Source organism: Symsagittifera roscoffensis, chromosome 5, assembly GCF_963678635.1.
Source record: "Symsagittifera roscoffensis chromosome 5, txSymRosc1.1, whole genome shotgun sequence".
Taxonomy (NCBI): Eukaryota; Metazoa; Xenacoelomorpha; order Acoela; family Convolutidae; genus Symsagittifera; species Symsagittifera roscoffensis.
Window position 1 is genome coordinate 35,798,355 of NC_087066.1, and position 13,418 is coordinate 35,811,772.

Consider the following 13,418-nt stretch of genomic DNA (forward strand, 5'->3'; position numbering starts at 1 on the left):
AAGAATCAATGCCATATGGAATGAGTCTTATTTGAAAAAAAATTGCATGCACTGCCTTAAAAACTAAAAATGTTTAATATATTGCACCTGCTGAGCTGTATTGCAAAAAAAAACGTTTAAGCAATGAAGAAATTATCTATAGCTTGTCTGAAACTCACGTGTAGATTTAAACACGTTTGTCTGTTTTTTCTTCTGTTTAACGTATCAAAACATGTACACTCAGAGCAAAACGTCATGATTACGCAAATATAGCAGACTACATGCAGATCTTTTAGACTACTGAACTCCAAACAGGAGTAGTACTGCCTTGTTTTTACTTCCAAATCAAACAAAGCCAAATTGGGTGCAATTAAAATGACAGTGAATGGGTGTGATGGAAATAGTACCTCTGATGTCAGCGCCAGGGAAGATTTAGAAATTGTACAGACTGATTCAAAGTCAGAGAGTGGAAGCAGCAAGGGGGCTGTCCCTGTTACCCTGGGGGTCACACCAGCACATCGCATGTACAGGGGGGAGAAAGACGCCAACTATCGAAGCGGTAAGAAAATATTTCGACTGACAGAACGGTGCAATAGATCAACTTTTGACAATAGTGTTTTAAAAATGTAGTTCATGTATTAAGATATTTTTATTGAACTGACCAGTCAAGTTGTAAATGGAGTTTGAAACTTTTTATTCAATGTCGTTCTGTTTTTCTAAAATAATCTATTACTTTTTTCTCTTTTGTCAGTTATCTAAGTGGTAATATATTTAAGGCTTCGGAGTGTACGTGTATCCGAACAACTTCTTCAGGTACGAGGGAGAGTGGAAGGACGGCAAGAAACATGGTAAGCTCAAACTCAATCTTGTTTCAGGCTTTGAGCTTTTTGTCGAGTTTTTTAGCTGCAAAAACGAGCAATTTAAAGCTTAGAATAGTTTCAAATTAATTAGAAGCGTGATAAAATGTTTGGTGCCAGAAGGTTCCTGGTCTTCGATAGTTTCCTTTGTGTAGGTTCACACTTCTTCGATAGTTTCCTTTGTGTAGGTTCAGGGCCAATCTAGGACTTTATCAAGGGGAGGCTGACTTTTGCAGGTCGACCAATTTGATTTTCCGGGCGCTCCCAGAACAAACAAGAACAAGACCCTGTTTACACTAAGCATTCTGCTATTTTCGAAAAATAGGTCAAAATGCTGTTGTCAAAAAATGACAATATTTGAAAATTTTTGACCCAAAAAAATGCATTTTTTGGCGCGCGCTCCCATTCAAAATTGATATATAATGGCGTCAAATGCATTTTTTGAAAATTATTTACCGTTGGTTGGTCGGCCGAAATTGATGCCATAAAATATTGACAAAGGGTGGATCCTTTGATTGGTGGGAGGTGGTGGACCCTTTGGTTGGTGAGGGGGTTGAATCGCTGAAAGTGGGAACGCATGCAAAACCCCGCCCACAGCAACAACCCCCCCCCCCTAAATGCGCCCCTGTGTAGTTTTGTTGATTTTCTTAAGCTACAGAAATCATCCAGTTAATGATGTGCTTCTAACTGTCGATTGTTATCATGCTCTTATCCATTGTAGGTCATGGTAAGTTGATCATGCGAGATGGGAGCTACTACGAGGGCAATTTCCTCAACGGGGAGATAGTGGGCAGGGGCACTAGGTTCTTCGCCAGTGACGGGAGGAGGTACACGGGGGACTTCTCCTGCGGGGAGTGTCACGGGGAGGGGCAAGTGGAGTACAGTGATGGGTCCACTTACCACGGACAGTTCGAGAGCAACAAACGCGAGGGTAAATTCTGCAACAAAAAGAAGAGTACTCTACAAAGTGCAAACTGGGGCGCATAAATTTGCATCATTGACATCAAAAACATCTGCATTGATCTGTATAAAAAAGAGCATAAGCACAGACGAAACAAATTTGCTCTTAGACTTTTGTCAACAATTTTGTTTAGGTTTTGGTGTGTTGAGTTGTGACAAGGGAACTTACGAGGGACAGTTCCACAGCAACCTTTGTCATGGTGACGGAACCTACAATTACAAGTTTGTATCAGTGTATGGAACAAGCTGATTCATAGTGTCAAAGTGTGATAAAAACTAAAACTAATTTCATAAAATGAGTTCACTAATTTTACGCCAATTTTTGTAATTATAGATTAGTTATAACGATCAATTGGAATAAAGAACAGTTCGTGCAATTTTTCTGCTGCTGTTTGAAGGAATGGGGACGTGTTCAGTGGGTACTGGGTGCAGGGGAAGAAGCAGGGACATGGGAAACTGCAGTTCAGCAACGGCACCACATACGAAGTGAGAGCACATATTTTCCTATTAGTCTTGAAAATTACCAATATATGTTAGATTCAGCTCATTCGGGGTGCTAGTGTTAGTTTTTTATCGAGAACTGCATGAAAAATTTGTAAAGCATTTTTTTGTGAAATGTTTTCCCACATCATGATCAACTTTGAATCATGTCACTTGTGTGTATTAACACCGATGATGGTTTATTCATACTCTCTCTCTCTTTCTCTCTCTCTCGTGAATAACTTGTCATTTCACATTGTAGGGACAGTGGAGGTGTGACAAATACAACGGAGAGGGTGAGTTGCGAGACAGTTCAGGGGCGACATACAGTGGGTTGTGGTGTTACCATGTGCCCAGCTGCAACCCAGTCAAACTCAGTATCTCCATCCCGCCAGACAGCAGCAACAGCACTCTCAATGTGTCTACTTCTGAGGATGGACTGACTGCTATCTCAGTGGCACAGGGGGAGGCATTCAGTATTGAGGTAGTTGTGGTCAGCAGCGAAGACCAGGTCGTCACCCAAGGTATGTTACAATTGCTGCTTAAAAATCAGGTTTGCACCCATTTACAGTATTGTTAAGGTAAATTAATCTACATGTAAAGCATTTTACACTTGCTTCAATTCATAATAATAACAGAAATATGAATACTTAAGATGACGCAAAGATGTAATTATGTTTTTAAATATTCGGTTGAATGATTGAAAAGGCTGAGAGATTTTCTGTGAGGTCATTTATACGACCCGTATATGAGGTTTCTGGAGGAGACCTTTCGAGCTGGGTTTTAAATTTGGTTAACTTCAGTGGGTGGCCTTCAGATAGCAGCCAAGGCTCTCTACAAACACATCCCTGCGCCCCCTGATTACAAGGAGCCATTGCTAGAAATTGTACAGCAGACTGAGCTACCTGTGGAAAACACTCCTGTGTAAGTATCAGCGCATAAATCTTCCTTATTTTGGTAATTGAATTTTTCTGGTATTTTTTTTACTTTGTATTGAAGGGGGAAAACTCATTAAAACAGGTCGACGTTGCAAAAAATTTAGCTCGTAGTGTGTCGTGAAGCGTTTTAAACAAACTTTTTTGTCAAAACTAAGACACATTTTTGTCATTATGTAATTTTTTCATGCGTTCAGCAGCATTGAACATCTGTACATTGCAGCTATGCTGCAGTATCTCATCCAATCACAGACCTACTGGAGTTCATGAAGGAGGTGGACAGGGCAGTGGGCAGCCACCTCAGTCAGCAGAACCAGAACAGAAAAACCACAGTAGTAAATGCCACCGACAACAAAACAGTGGAACACAATAATGGTCCCAATCTGGCCTTGCCTCGGGCTTCTATGTCTGAATCGGTGCAGAGTTGTATTGCAGGAATGGCAGCTGACGCTCTTTTGGGAAACCAAGGGAAAAATGAGGATACTCTCAATCAAGATTCAAGTAAACATGTCAAATTTCTTAAATTCTAGAGTTACAATTAAGCCGAAAACAGAAAAAGAATAAACTTTTTCATTTGAAGAACTTCGGATGAAGCTGCAAAAGTTTCAAAAAACACGACGAAAAAATGTAATCATGGGTAAGGTAATCGGAATATCAATTACCATAATGATCATAATTCAGTTTGATTTTGTTGCTACTTTTAAGTTCTGTTACTATTTTTGTTCTGTGTTTCATTTATTTTTTTGCGCATTGAGTTGACAAGCTCATTTCACAAATTTCAATTAAATTCTGTTGATTTTTGTAAATTATCATCATAACTTGAGTTATCGCCAGGGGTGGATCTAGGATGTTCTCAAGGGGGGTGGGGTAAAAAAATTTTGTCGACATTTTTTCCGGTCGATCAAATTGATTTTGCAAGCTCTCCCAAAGCACTAAAAAAACCTGTTTTGGGCAAAATTTCTGCGTCGCAGGCAAAATTTAAAAAAAAACAGGCAGGCAAATTGCGTTTTTTCGGCGCCCGCTCCATACCCCCCTCTCAAAATTAGTATATATGCCGCCAAAGGCGCCTTAAAACTTTTTTAGAGTCTGTCACCAAAAACGGATATCTCAAAATAGTACAAAGGGAGACCCTTTGGGTTAGCAGGGGGTTAAATCCCCCCTCCAATTCCGCCCCTGGGTATCATATCGATAAACATCAATCTTCAAGATAGATAAGATGGTCCAAAAACTCTTCGAATCATTGCTAACATGTTTTTTTTTCTACTTTTATTTCTAAAAAAAATATGTTTTTTTCCATCTGCATCAGATAGGAGCACCAACAGAGATAACTGGACTGCGCCATCTGCTCAGACGCAACTGATCACCGAGGGAACTACCCGCTTTCCCGCCCTAGTGATACCCTGTGCCCCTTTGGGCTACAGACCCCATGACCTGGAGGACTTCCTGGACCAACAGAGGAGGCACCAGCTACACAGCAAGGGAGGAGGGGGCAGCACTCACCTTTTGGGGGTGGGAACAGGCGGCGGAGTCGCAACAAAGAAACGTGAGTGAGGTCTTCGTTTTTTCTAAGTTTTATGATGAGAGCTTCTGGGCAATTGCATATGACTGATTACGTAGCTATCTTCAAACTAGCGTTCATTGTAGTTTTATTTAGATCACGCTATTATATGGATTACTTCCTTTGAATCATGGTTTGTTTGCAACTTCCAATGAGCTTTTACCAATCAAATACATACAATTTTACATTCAATGTTCAGATTTTCATCAGGACAAAATGAAGCTCATTGAAGCTTTTCAGCGTTTTTAAATTATTCCTGAAGATGATTTTACAAAAACGGTTGAAAATTGTGTCAGGAGTATATTATTGAGAAGTGCCCCTTTAGACCACTTCTTTGGGGTCCGGAGACCCACCTCGTCCATAGTTGGCGAAGAGGAAAGCGAGTCTAGTCTAGACGACAATGGAATCAGACACAGTAGTATGGAGGGGACATCTAGTCCCCCTCTAGTAGAAGAAAAAACCCAGGAAGATAATAGTGGGGAGGGGGAGGCAGAATGTAAAAGCACAACCCCTTTTGTCCAAAACAGAACAAGTACGGTATAAATGAGAGTGTTCTAACAGCCGAATGCCACATAGCATTGACAACTTGACTGGGTTGACGCGATCTCTAACTCTTAAATTTCATTATAACTAAAAATTGTAAATTATTTTAACCAATTCTAATTCTTAGCATTCGTTCTAACTCTATTAACCTGCTTGCCGCTTACTGTGTTGTTGAATTAGTTTTCAAAGAATTTTCATCGTCTAATATTCAAAATGTATGAGAAAAATAACCTCGAAAAAAATAAGGTTTTCTCGAATTCTTTTCTTGCTAATAACGAAAATTCGGTCAAATTACAAGGTTTTTTCTAGAAGTTACCGAATTGAACTATTCCCGAATGACCGAGGCGGAGTTGAGGAGAACAGTCTCGTGTGAGAAGAGTGCCAGACCAGGTGAGACCAGACGATGAGAGTCTTATAAACTATACGATACACTATGATAGAGTGGTCCCTTGAAAATAACCAGGTCCCTTGAGAAATAGACACATAGAGCTCTCGAATAGTCGAATAATTATGAGTTCGCATTTCAGAAAAAATGCCGCAGTATATTTTCAAACAAATTTTATGTTTTGTTTTAACTTAAACCCTCTCCCTCACCATTTTAAGGTTGAAAATTAAAAAAAAAACGCCAATGGAGGGTTTTAATGACAAATCAATCAACCCAATAATGGTTGTTAAACCGTAAAATAAAGTGAAACGAGCACATTTCAATATATAAACAATGTAGCAATTACTGTTTTTAATCTGAAAAGTTATTGATTCAACATATTTCGCAAGATTTTTGAAATGAATAATTTTTACACAATTTATTTTACAAAATTATAACATGCGAAATGCATGCGGGACCTGCCTATTATAAATGCTTTTTCGAAGAACCACTCTATCATAGTAATACCAACAATAAACCCAAACAATCATTCAACCCAATATCAATTTTAAATGTCAAAGCATGGGGACCGCTCGTTTAGCAGACCAATCTTTCAGCATAAAAACTGAAAAATGAGTCTTTTAACAGACTAACTAAATTTTATCTCACGATTTGCAAACAAAACTATCAACTTCGAAAACAGAGTCTAAGGTGGCGTCCCTCATGCTGGAAGGACCGAATGCTTGAAATTTATTTTGGCTCATTTTTAGGCAATCACAATTGAGTATTCAAAAATCTCGGGGAATTGCAAAAACTTTGAAGTAAGCAAATAAATCCAGGCCATTAGTGTTAATATTGCCCAATTAGATAATATGCAGATAAATGAAAATCATGCCGGATCGAAGGTGGATTGGAACAAATTTAATATTTTAAGCAGGGGCGGATATAGCATTTTCTCGAGAGTGGGGGTGCGGATTTTCAAATTGAATTTTTGAGCTCTCCCAAAGCACTAAAAAAAAACTTTTTCGGGCTAAATTTTTGCGCCGTTAGCGCCTTTTGTAAATGTTTAGGGTTCATCACCAAAAATGGATATTGGAAAATAGTACCTCTGGGTCGGCACGGGGTCAAATCCCTGAAGGAGAGCGTCTGCCCTCACCCGCCCTCACCCCCTCCCCCCCTAAATCAGCCCCTGATTTTAAGAATACCGATTTACGAAAAATGGAAAAACAAAAAGTAAATTTATTAGATATGCACCTATTATATCGTTATTTTTTATACTTATTATGTTATCTTTTTTTGTTAATATTGACTTCGATTTTGGCATGAAGCCAATAGGAACGCTTAGCGATTTGGTTGGTTGAATTTTTTCTAGCATGAGAACCCTCCCCACAATCTAATTTAGCGGCAAAACAAAGATAATCGCGCACAATAGCAGCGAACAGAAGCGCATCGGAGCAAGTGATCGCTAATCGCCAACGCCGTGTTGGAAGTTAGCTTTCTGACTTGCTAACTGTTTTGAGTCTGCTAAAAGATTGGTCTGCTAAAAAAACGGTCTGCTCAAATTGTCAGCACCTCAAAGCATATATCTCATATTTCCAGAAGACCTGACAAAATTTCATTTTTATTGTTTTCCTCAGGAAATACATAATTGCAATTAAATGTCGGAATCTATGTAAGCTCGAAGCAACATTGAAACTTCCTATGAGTTGACTGTTAGTAGATTTTGCCCCGGAGCTTTTGCTTTTTTTTAATGCATTTCTCTCAATCGATTCAGGTGAGTATGTAGTGAAGATTGAAGATGTGACCGAACCCCCTTTCCTCGGAAGGAGACTGGAGCCAGCCTACCTCCTCATCAATGTCCTCGCCAAAACTCCTACACTTCCTTGAAACGTCCATTTTCTAAACTGATGCATTTTGGCAGAGCTTTCAGCCAAAAACAAATCTAACATGGAGGTATAATCTCTCCTATACAATTGATTTCAGAAGTTAAAGAAAACTGACACACAAAAACTAGCATCCTGAAATTGTCTAAGTTCAATAGAAATCCTATTTCAGTGCCAATGACTTCACGTGCTCCTACATATTATAGATGCACATCTGCACATCTAAACAAAATTTGAACAAAACGCAGGCATCTGAAAATTGTGTTAATTTTCATTCAAAGGAAGTTTGAGCAGAAATTGTATCTACTTGAAGATTATAAGGTTGATGCTGATAATGATATACTTTTTGTAGAATTGGTGATTCTACTGTATTACATGCTATAGAAACCTGAGTGTAAAATTGATAATTTTATGATGAAAATGGTTGAAAATTGTGAAATTTGATTTCAACGTAAGCCGACTGTATGAACTTAGAGAAATGAAATTCAGTGACAGATAAGCTTAGTTTGAGAGCAAACAATCGTAATCGGACTCTGCACCTTGAATTTGGCCTCTAGGGCGAAGAATTAAAAATAAGAAGAAAGCGCTAAAATTCTGGAAACCCCCCCCCCCCGGATTGGGAACCACTGGTCCGATCCCTATGAAAAATAGTGGGTGACTAAGAGAGATGATTTTAGCTGGGCATGCAAATTTTCAGACTCCTGGGACCCCTGGGGGGCGAGTGATAATGATTTCCGAAAATGCAATTAGCACTTTTTGTAAACCGGTAACTAGTGGTCAGAATGACTTCATGTTGCAATATGTTGTAGCCCTAGGCGAGGGAAGTTCACCACCGGGATTTTGAACGCATCCGGTTACTACTTCCGGTTTTACACCTTATGTAAACAAAACCTACTTTTTGTTATTTCTCAACCCCTGATGTTGTTAGGAGGCTGAAACTTGGGGGGATTGTAGGTTGGGGTGAGACCTACAATGTATCAATTTTTGGACCCAATCCGGCGGCTACGTCGGAAGCTATTAGCACGTGAAAATTAAATAAGGCTATTAACACCTGATAGTGATATTTGACTTGCGATTTTAATGCACCAATGTGAAGGGGGGCCCAACCCAGTAGGGGGACATCTAGTGATCCAATCCTCTCCGGAACTTCCTATGGGGTGAAAATGGCAGTTTTAAGGAAAAGTGTTAATTGACCCAATATTTTCGAAAATATGGGAAGGGATGGTCCGATAAGAATGAAACTTATTGAGAATGATCTCCCATCGGAATTAAGACGTTTGGACGCGTTTGACCTCATTTGACCTCGGATGACCTCTAAGAGGTCATTTGGCATTTTTGACTCCAAGACCCCGGAAACCCCTGAAAAGTAATAAATTAGCATTGTAAGGACCCGTAAGGGGTACCTACCCACCTGGGGGGTAAGGGGAGGCCCTAAATTGAGAGTTTTTAGTTCTGACCTTTGTACGCGAGCGAAAGTGATTATAATATTATAATTAGCAAACATTGGGGTCAGCTTAACCCACTCCACTTGGACTTTCGATAAAACGACAAACAAGTAAAAATACAGCCCCGTACAAAAATTGGGAACAGCTATGGGAGGAAATGGGAATTTCGGGATGAAGATTTTATGAACAACCCTAGCATATTAAATAAATTCTTGTGGTGTTTTTTCGGATCAAAACGGACACGGGGAAGGGAATTACCCAGCCCTTGGACTTAGGGGAATAAAATTAAAATGACCAAAATGGAAACTTTTCAATTATCACGGAAGTTAAATTACCGGTTGAGTGAGAACTACCCAATTCATAGGAAAGGAAAAAAATTAGGAAGAACTAAAATAAAGTCATGCAAGGGGTCATTTGTCAAAGACGATTGGGAGCTGACTTTGTAGTTGAACCCAATGTTTGCTCAGTATGTCCTGATTAACTAAGTGGCACCCCGATGTTTAATTAAAGCTGACCTAATGGTTGATTCAGCTGATAAGTCCTGAGTGGCGGCTACTTAAGTGAATGTCAGTAGCGATAAGGAACGGTAGGCCTCTGACCGAACCGAAAGTAAATAAAGATAACGATACGCGATTAAGGTACAACCACCGAACCGGGTGAGAACAATTGATACTGAGATAGAGTATAGTTGGTTTTCAGTTAGTTAGAGAACAATTTGGGCTACGAGTTAAGGTAGTCGCTTTATTCTCAAAGTAAAGTGGGAACAAGTTGGAAGACTTGTTAACGTGATTTAGTTAGTTAGTGGATATAAGTTAGGCTATCTAGAGGATAGTGGGATCGTTGTTGAACGATCGATATTGAAAGAAGTTCTCGAGGAGAACGTTAGTTAGTTAGTTAATGGTAAGGCGTGAATTGAACTGCAAGGAGCAGGGGGTTAAAGAATAGTAATCGCGGACCCATTCCATTGACTGAACGATTGATTTATATTCCAGCCATTTATGGGCTACTCTGTATTTGGTTATATTTATTTCTTCATTCAGTCTTATTATTGGAATTGTTGTTGCGATCGACTATTGATTGACTGAGTGAGATACAACCGGAAGAGCACAGATCACGGGGCAAGCAGCATAGTACGATACAGAGAAGCCAACCACCAAATTAACCCTTTTGGGATTGTAAACAGTACTGGGAATCGGTTGCCCCACTGACCCCAGTACTAAAGGGAACATATTGCGGCGGTGCGAAGAACGATAACGAGGGAGAAAAGCCGGCCTAGAGATATTGTGAATTCCCCCTCGTTTACAGTGGCGCTACTGGGTGGGCGTTATTCTGGATTTTAGCTGCAACAACGACTTGTGTGAGATTGAGACGATTAGTGCGAACGAACAATCGACAGACGATTACCATGAATGAACAGGATAGACAGCTCATGGCAGAGGCTGCAGTGGCAGCGGCGAATGCTCTTGACAGACAGCAGGGGGTGTTTGGATTCGGTACAATACGACCAGATCGGTTTCCCTCGAGCAGTTATCAGAACTGGCGAGACTGGAGGAAACACTTTGCTTGGGTCACAGATGCCAATCGATGGCACGATGAGCAGGCCAGGATGGTGCTTCCGACTTGTTTGACAGGCTGGGCATTGGATGAGTTCACGACTATGCCAGCTCATTTTCGACAAGAAGTTGACGGGTTCGATGAGCCAACACTCGGAAGAATGCTGGCCGAGCTCGATCAGAGGATGATGCCGTTTCAGACACGATCGACAGCGCGAGCTGAGTTCAAAAGCCGTATGCAGGGCGAAAGGGAGGACCTGAGGGACTTCTCCCGACGAGTGCGATCAGTGGGCGAAGTAGCGAATGCGAATATGCCAGTGCAGATTCGAGACGATATGAATCGTGAGCAGTTCATCGATGGGATATTCGATGCGGATCTACAGGAGTTGCTTCTACGAGAAGATTTCGATAGCTTCGGTCAAGCTGTGGCTCGAGCCCAAGCACTAGAGATGGCTAGTAGGACAGCCAGGCTGCGCAACAGAAGACTTCCTAATGCTGTTCGGGAAATGCACGATTTTCCAGAGATAGAATCGGGAGTTATCGGCGACGAATTGCAAGCAGGCGGGGCTCAACAACTGCGAGCGGACCTGACGATTTGGCAGAAAAATACAGATCAACGGCTAGATCAGATTTTGACACAGGTGCAAAGACAGGGGTCGCAGCAGAATGATCTAGCGAAACAACTGAAAATTCAGAACTCGAGACATGATGATGTGATGACACAGATGCAGAGTATGATGGCTATGATGGGAAAGTTAGTTAATTCGCTTACCCCTACTCCGAACCCCGATGGCCGACCCCAACAGGAGACTCCTCCCCAGTCGAGGCAGTTGTTCGAGTCGGGAGGAAACAGTCAGAACAGTGCGGGCAATGGTGCTGGCCGATACGGTTTGAAGAACCCATGGACCCAGGGTGCTTGTTTTTGTTGTGGACAGGTGGGCCAGATTGCGAAAGGCTGTCCCCAAAGAAGTGCGAACCATTTAAACTACCAGGGGCCGGGACAGTAGACGAGTTCGAAGGAGGCTTTGTTCCGGCCGAATATAAGAAGCAACGAGGTGTCAGACGACCTACAGCGACAGTTGACGATCCCAGACGGATCATCGAGACTGAGCGAATGCGTGAAGACAAATGCGAAGGTGATTCGATCCTCGACGGGGAGCATGTGAGGACAATATTGCAGCGTCGGCCACGAACCACAGATAATGCGAATGATACAGGCGCGATCCACAATCGCCAAACAAAGATGACATACGAGTGCGTGGGTATTAGTCATTGGACGAATGATCCGTACGGAGCCTATGTGGATGCTTGCGTTGGAGGAACGAACATGGACACGTTATTGGGACACGGGGGCCACAACGAATTTGATCCGAAGCGACAAGGCTCGAAAAATTGTTGATGGACCGGAGATAAAACTGTACAGGGGTCACTTGGAGACAGCGGACGGAAAGAAGGTCGCTGTTGATGGTTGCATAACAACAAATTTGAAGTTAGGTGTCATCGATGATGAAATCGAGGCTCTGGTGGTACCCGAACTGAAGGCTGAGATGGTACTCGGTCTCAGATCACTGAGAGGGTACAAATGTTCGTTAGAATTCAGCAGAGACGACTTGTGGACGGGGCCTACGGAAGGATCGGTTGTACCAGTGTTTTATAAGGCTCCCCAGCTGGTCCCCCGAGTTCCCCCAGACCCAGGAGGGAAAAACAAGTTGGAAGCGAATCGGTGGGATAGACCAATTCTGACAAATAATATGTCCAGCGATGTACTGGACGAAATTCCAGAGGGTTGGCCAGTCAACTATGAGAGTCACAATGTAAATATGCTCCATGATAACGAAGCTGAAGACGACGACATGAATGGATGCCCCAAGCCAGTATCGTTAGAGGAAGCACTGAGAAGGACTCGTGGCGGAGGTCGATCAGATATGGCTGCAGTGGTTCCAGAGTCAGAGGGGGCCACAACGAGCAAGCGACCGACGCCTTATCGGTCGGTTAGTTTCTTCGATGACCGGGAGATGTATGATAAAGATGAGTTGTTGTGGGCGAACAACCGGGAGGGTTTTAGTCATGACCCAGGTCCAAAAGATGTACCAGTGAGATTGTTGCCTGTGAGAAATCAAGCGGAAGAGCAACAAGTGAATCCACCCGGAATTAATGTGCGAAACAGGGCGATGTCCGAACACTTTGCTGATCCACCTCAACGAATGATGGATGTGGCTAGGAGGGAAGAAGATGTGATAGAGACGTACGATGCGACGGAGCTCAAGGCCAGAAGGGAAGAAGAGCCTGCGAATCTACCGAGTGAGGCGGAAGGTAGACCCCCGGGAGAGCCGATGGCTGCTGAACCAGTGATAGAAATTAGCACTGCAGATGATGGCGGTCGGCCAACTCGAGTAAGGAAACCACCTGTGAGGTTTGGAATCGACGAGTTTGTGAGTTAAAACTTTCCTTGATAAAGTGTTTCTGTTCATTTCATATATAGTTGGTGCTTCTTGTTATCTGAGTGCGATCCCACCTAACGATTTTGTGCGGATTTTGAACATTGATGATTACGAATAGAAAAGGGTTGGATCGTACCATGAAGATTAAAGTTAATTCAGTTACGTCCCCTCTTAGGTTACTCATTGTGCTATATAATTGTTTATTTAACGGGGACTAACTGATGGGTCCGCAATCTTTAAGGGTAAAATTTTAAAAGGGGGAAAAACGACCAAGTGTTGAGAGCACGGCGTAGCGGAATGAAGCGTTATGTAAGTTAACCTTAGGCTTGTTATTAGTAACGTTTTCATTATTCGGGAGAATAATAGACTAGAAGGCAAGATTGTAGAATTGGTGATTCTACTGTATTACATGCTATAGAA

General features: G+C 41.9%; 1 protein-coding gene across 2 annotated transcripts; it reads left to right on the forward strand.

Annotated features, from left to right (window-relative positions):
* The first annotated feature begins 128 nt into the window (after window positions 1-128).
* On the forward strand, window positions 129-8,003 carry LOC134846367 (MORN repeat-containing protein 1-like). 2 transcript variants are annotated; one of them, XM_063863686.1, is made up of 12 exons: window positions 129-538; window positions 756-827; window positions 1,558-1,767; window positions 1,931-2,018; window positions 2,195-2,282; window positions 2,539-2,800; window positions 3,080-3,200; window positions 3,435-3,712; window positions 4,518-4,754; window positions 5,095-5,301; window positions 5,622-5,702; window positions 7,451-8,002. In XM_063863686.1, the coding sequence occupies exons 1-12, from the start codon at window positions 355-357 to the stop codon at window positions 7,561-7,563; spliced, it is 1,941 nt and encodes a 646-aa protein (XP_063719756.1). In that variant the 5' UTR covers window positions 129-354; the 3' UTR covers window positions 7,564-8,002. The 2 variants fall into 2 exon arrangements, with proteins under 2 accessions (XP_063719756.1, XP_063719757.1); XM_063863687.1 differs by lacking the exon at window positions 5,095-5,301 and having other exon boundaries at window positions 7,451-8,003.
* Window positions 8,004-13,418: the final 5,415 nt, after the last annotated feature.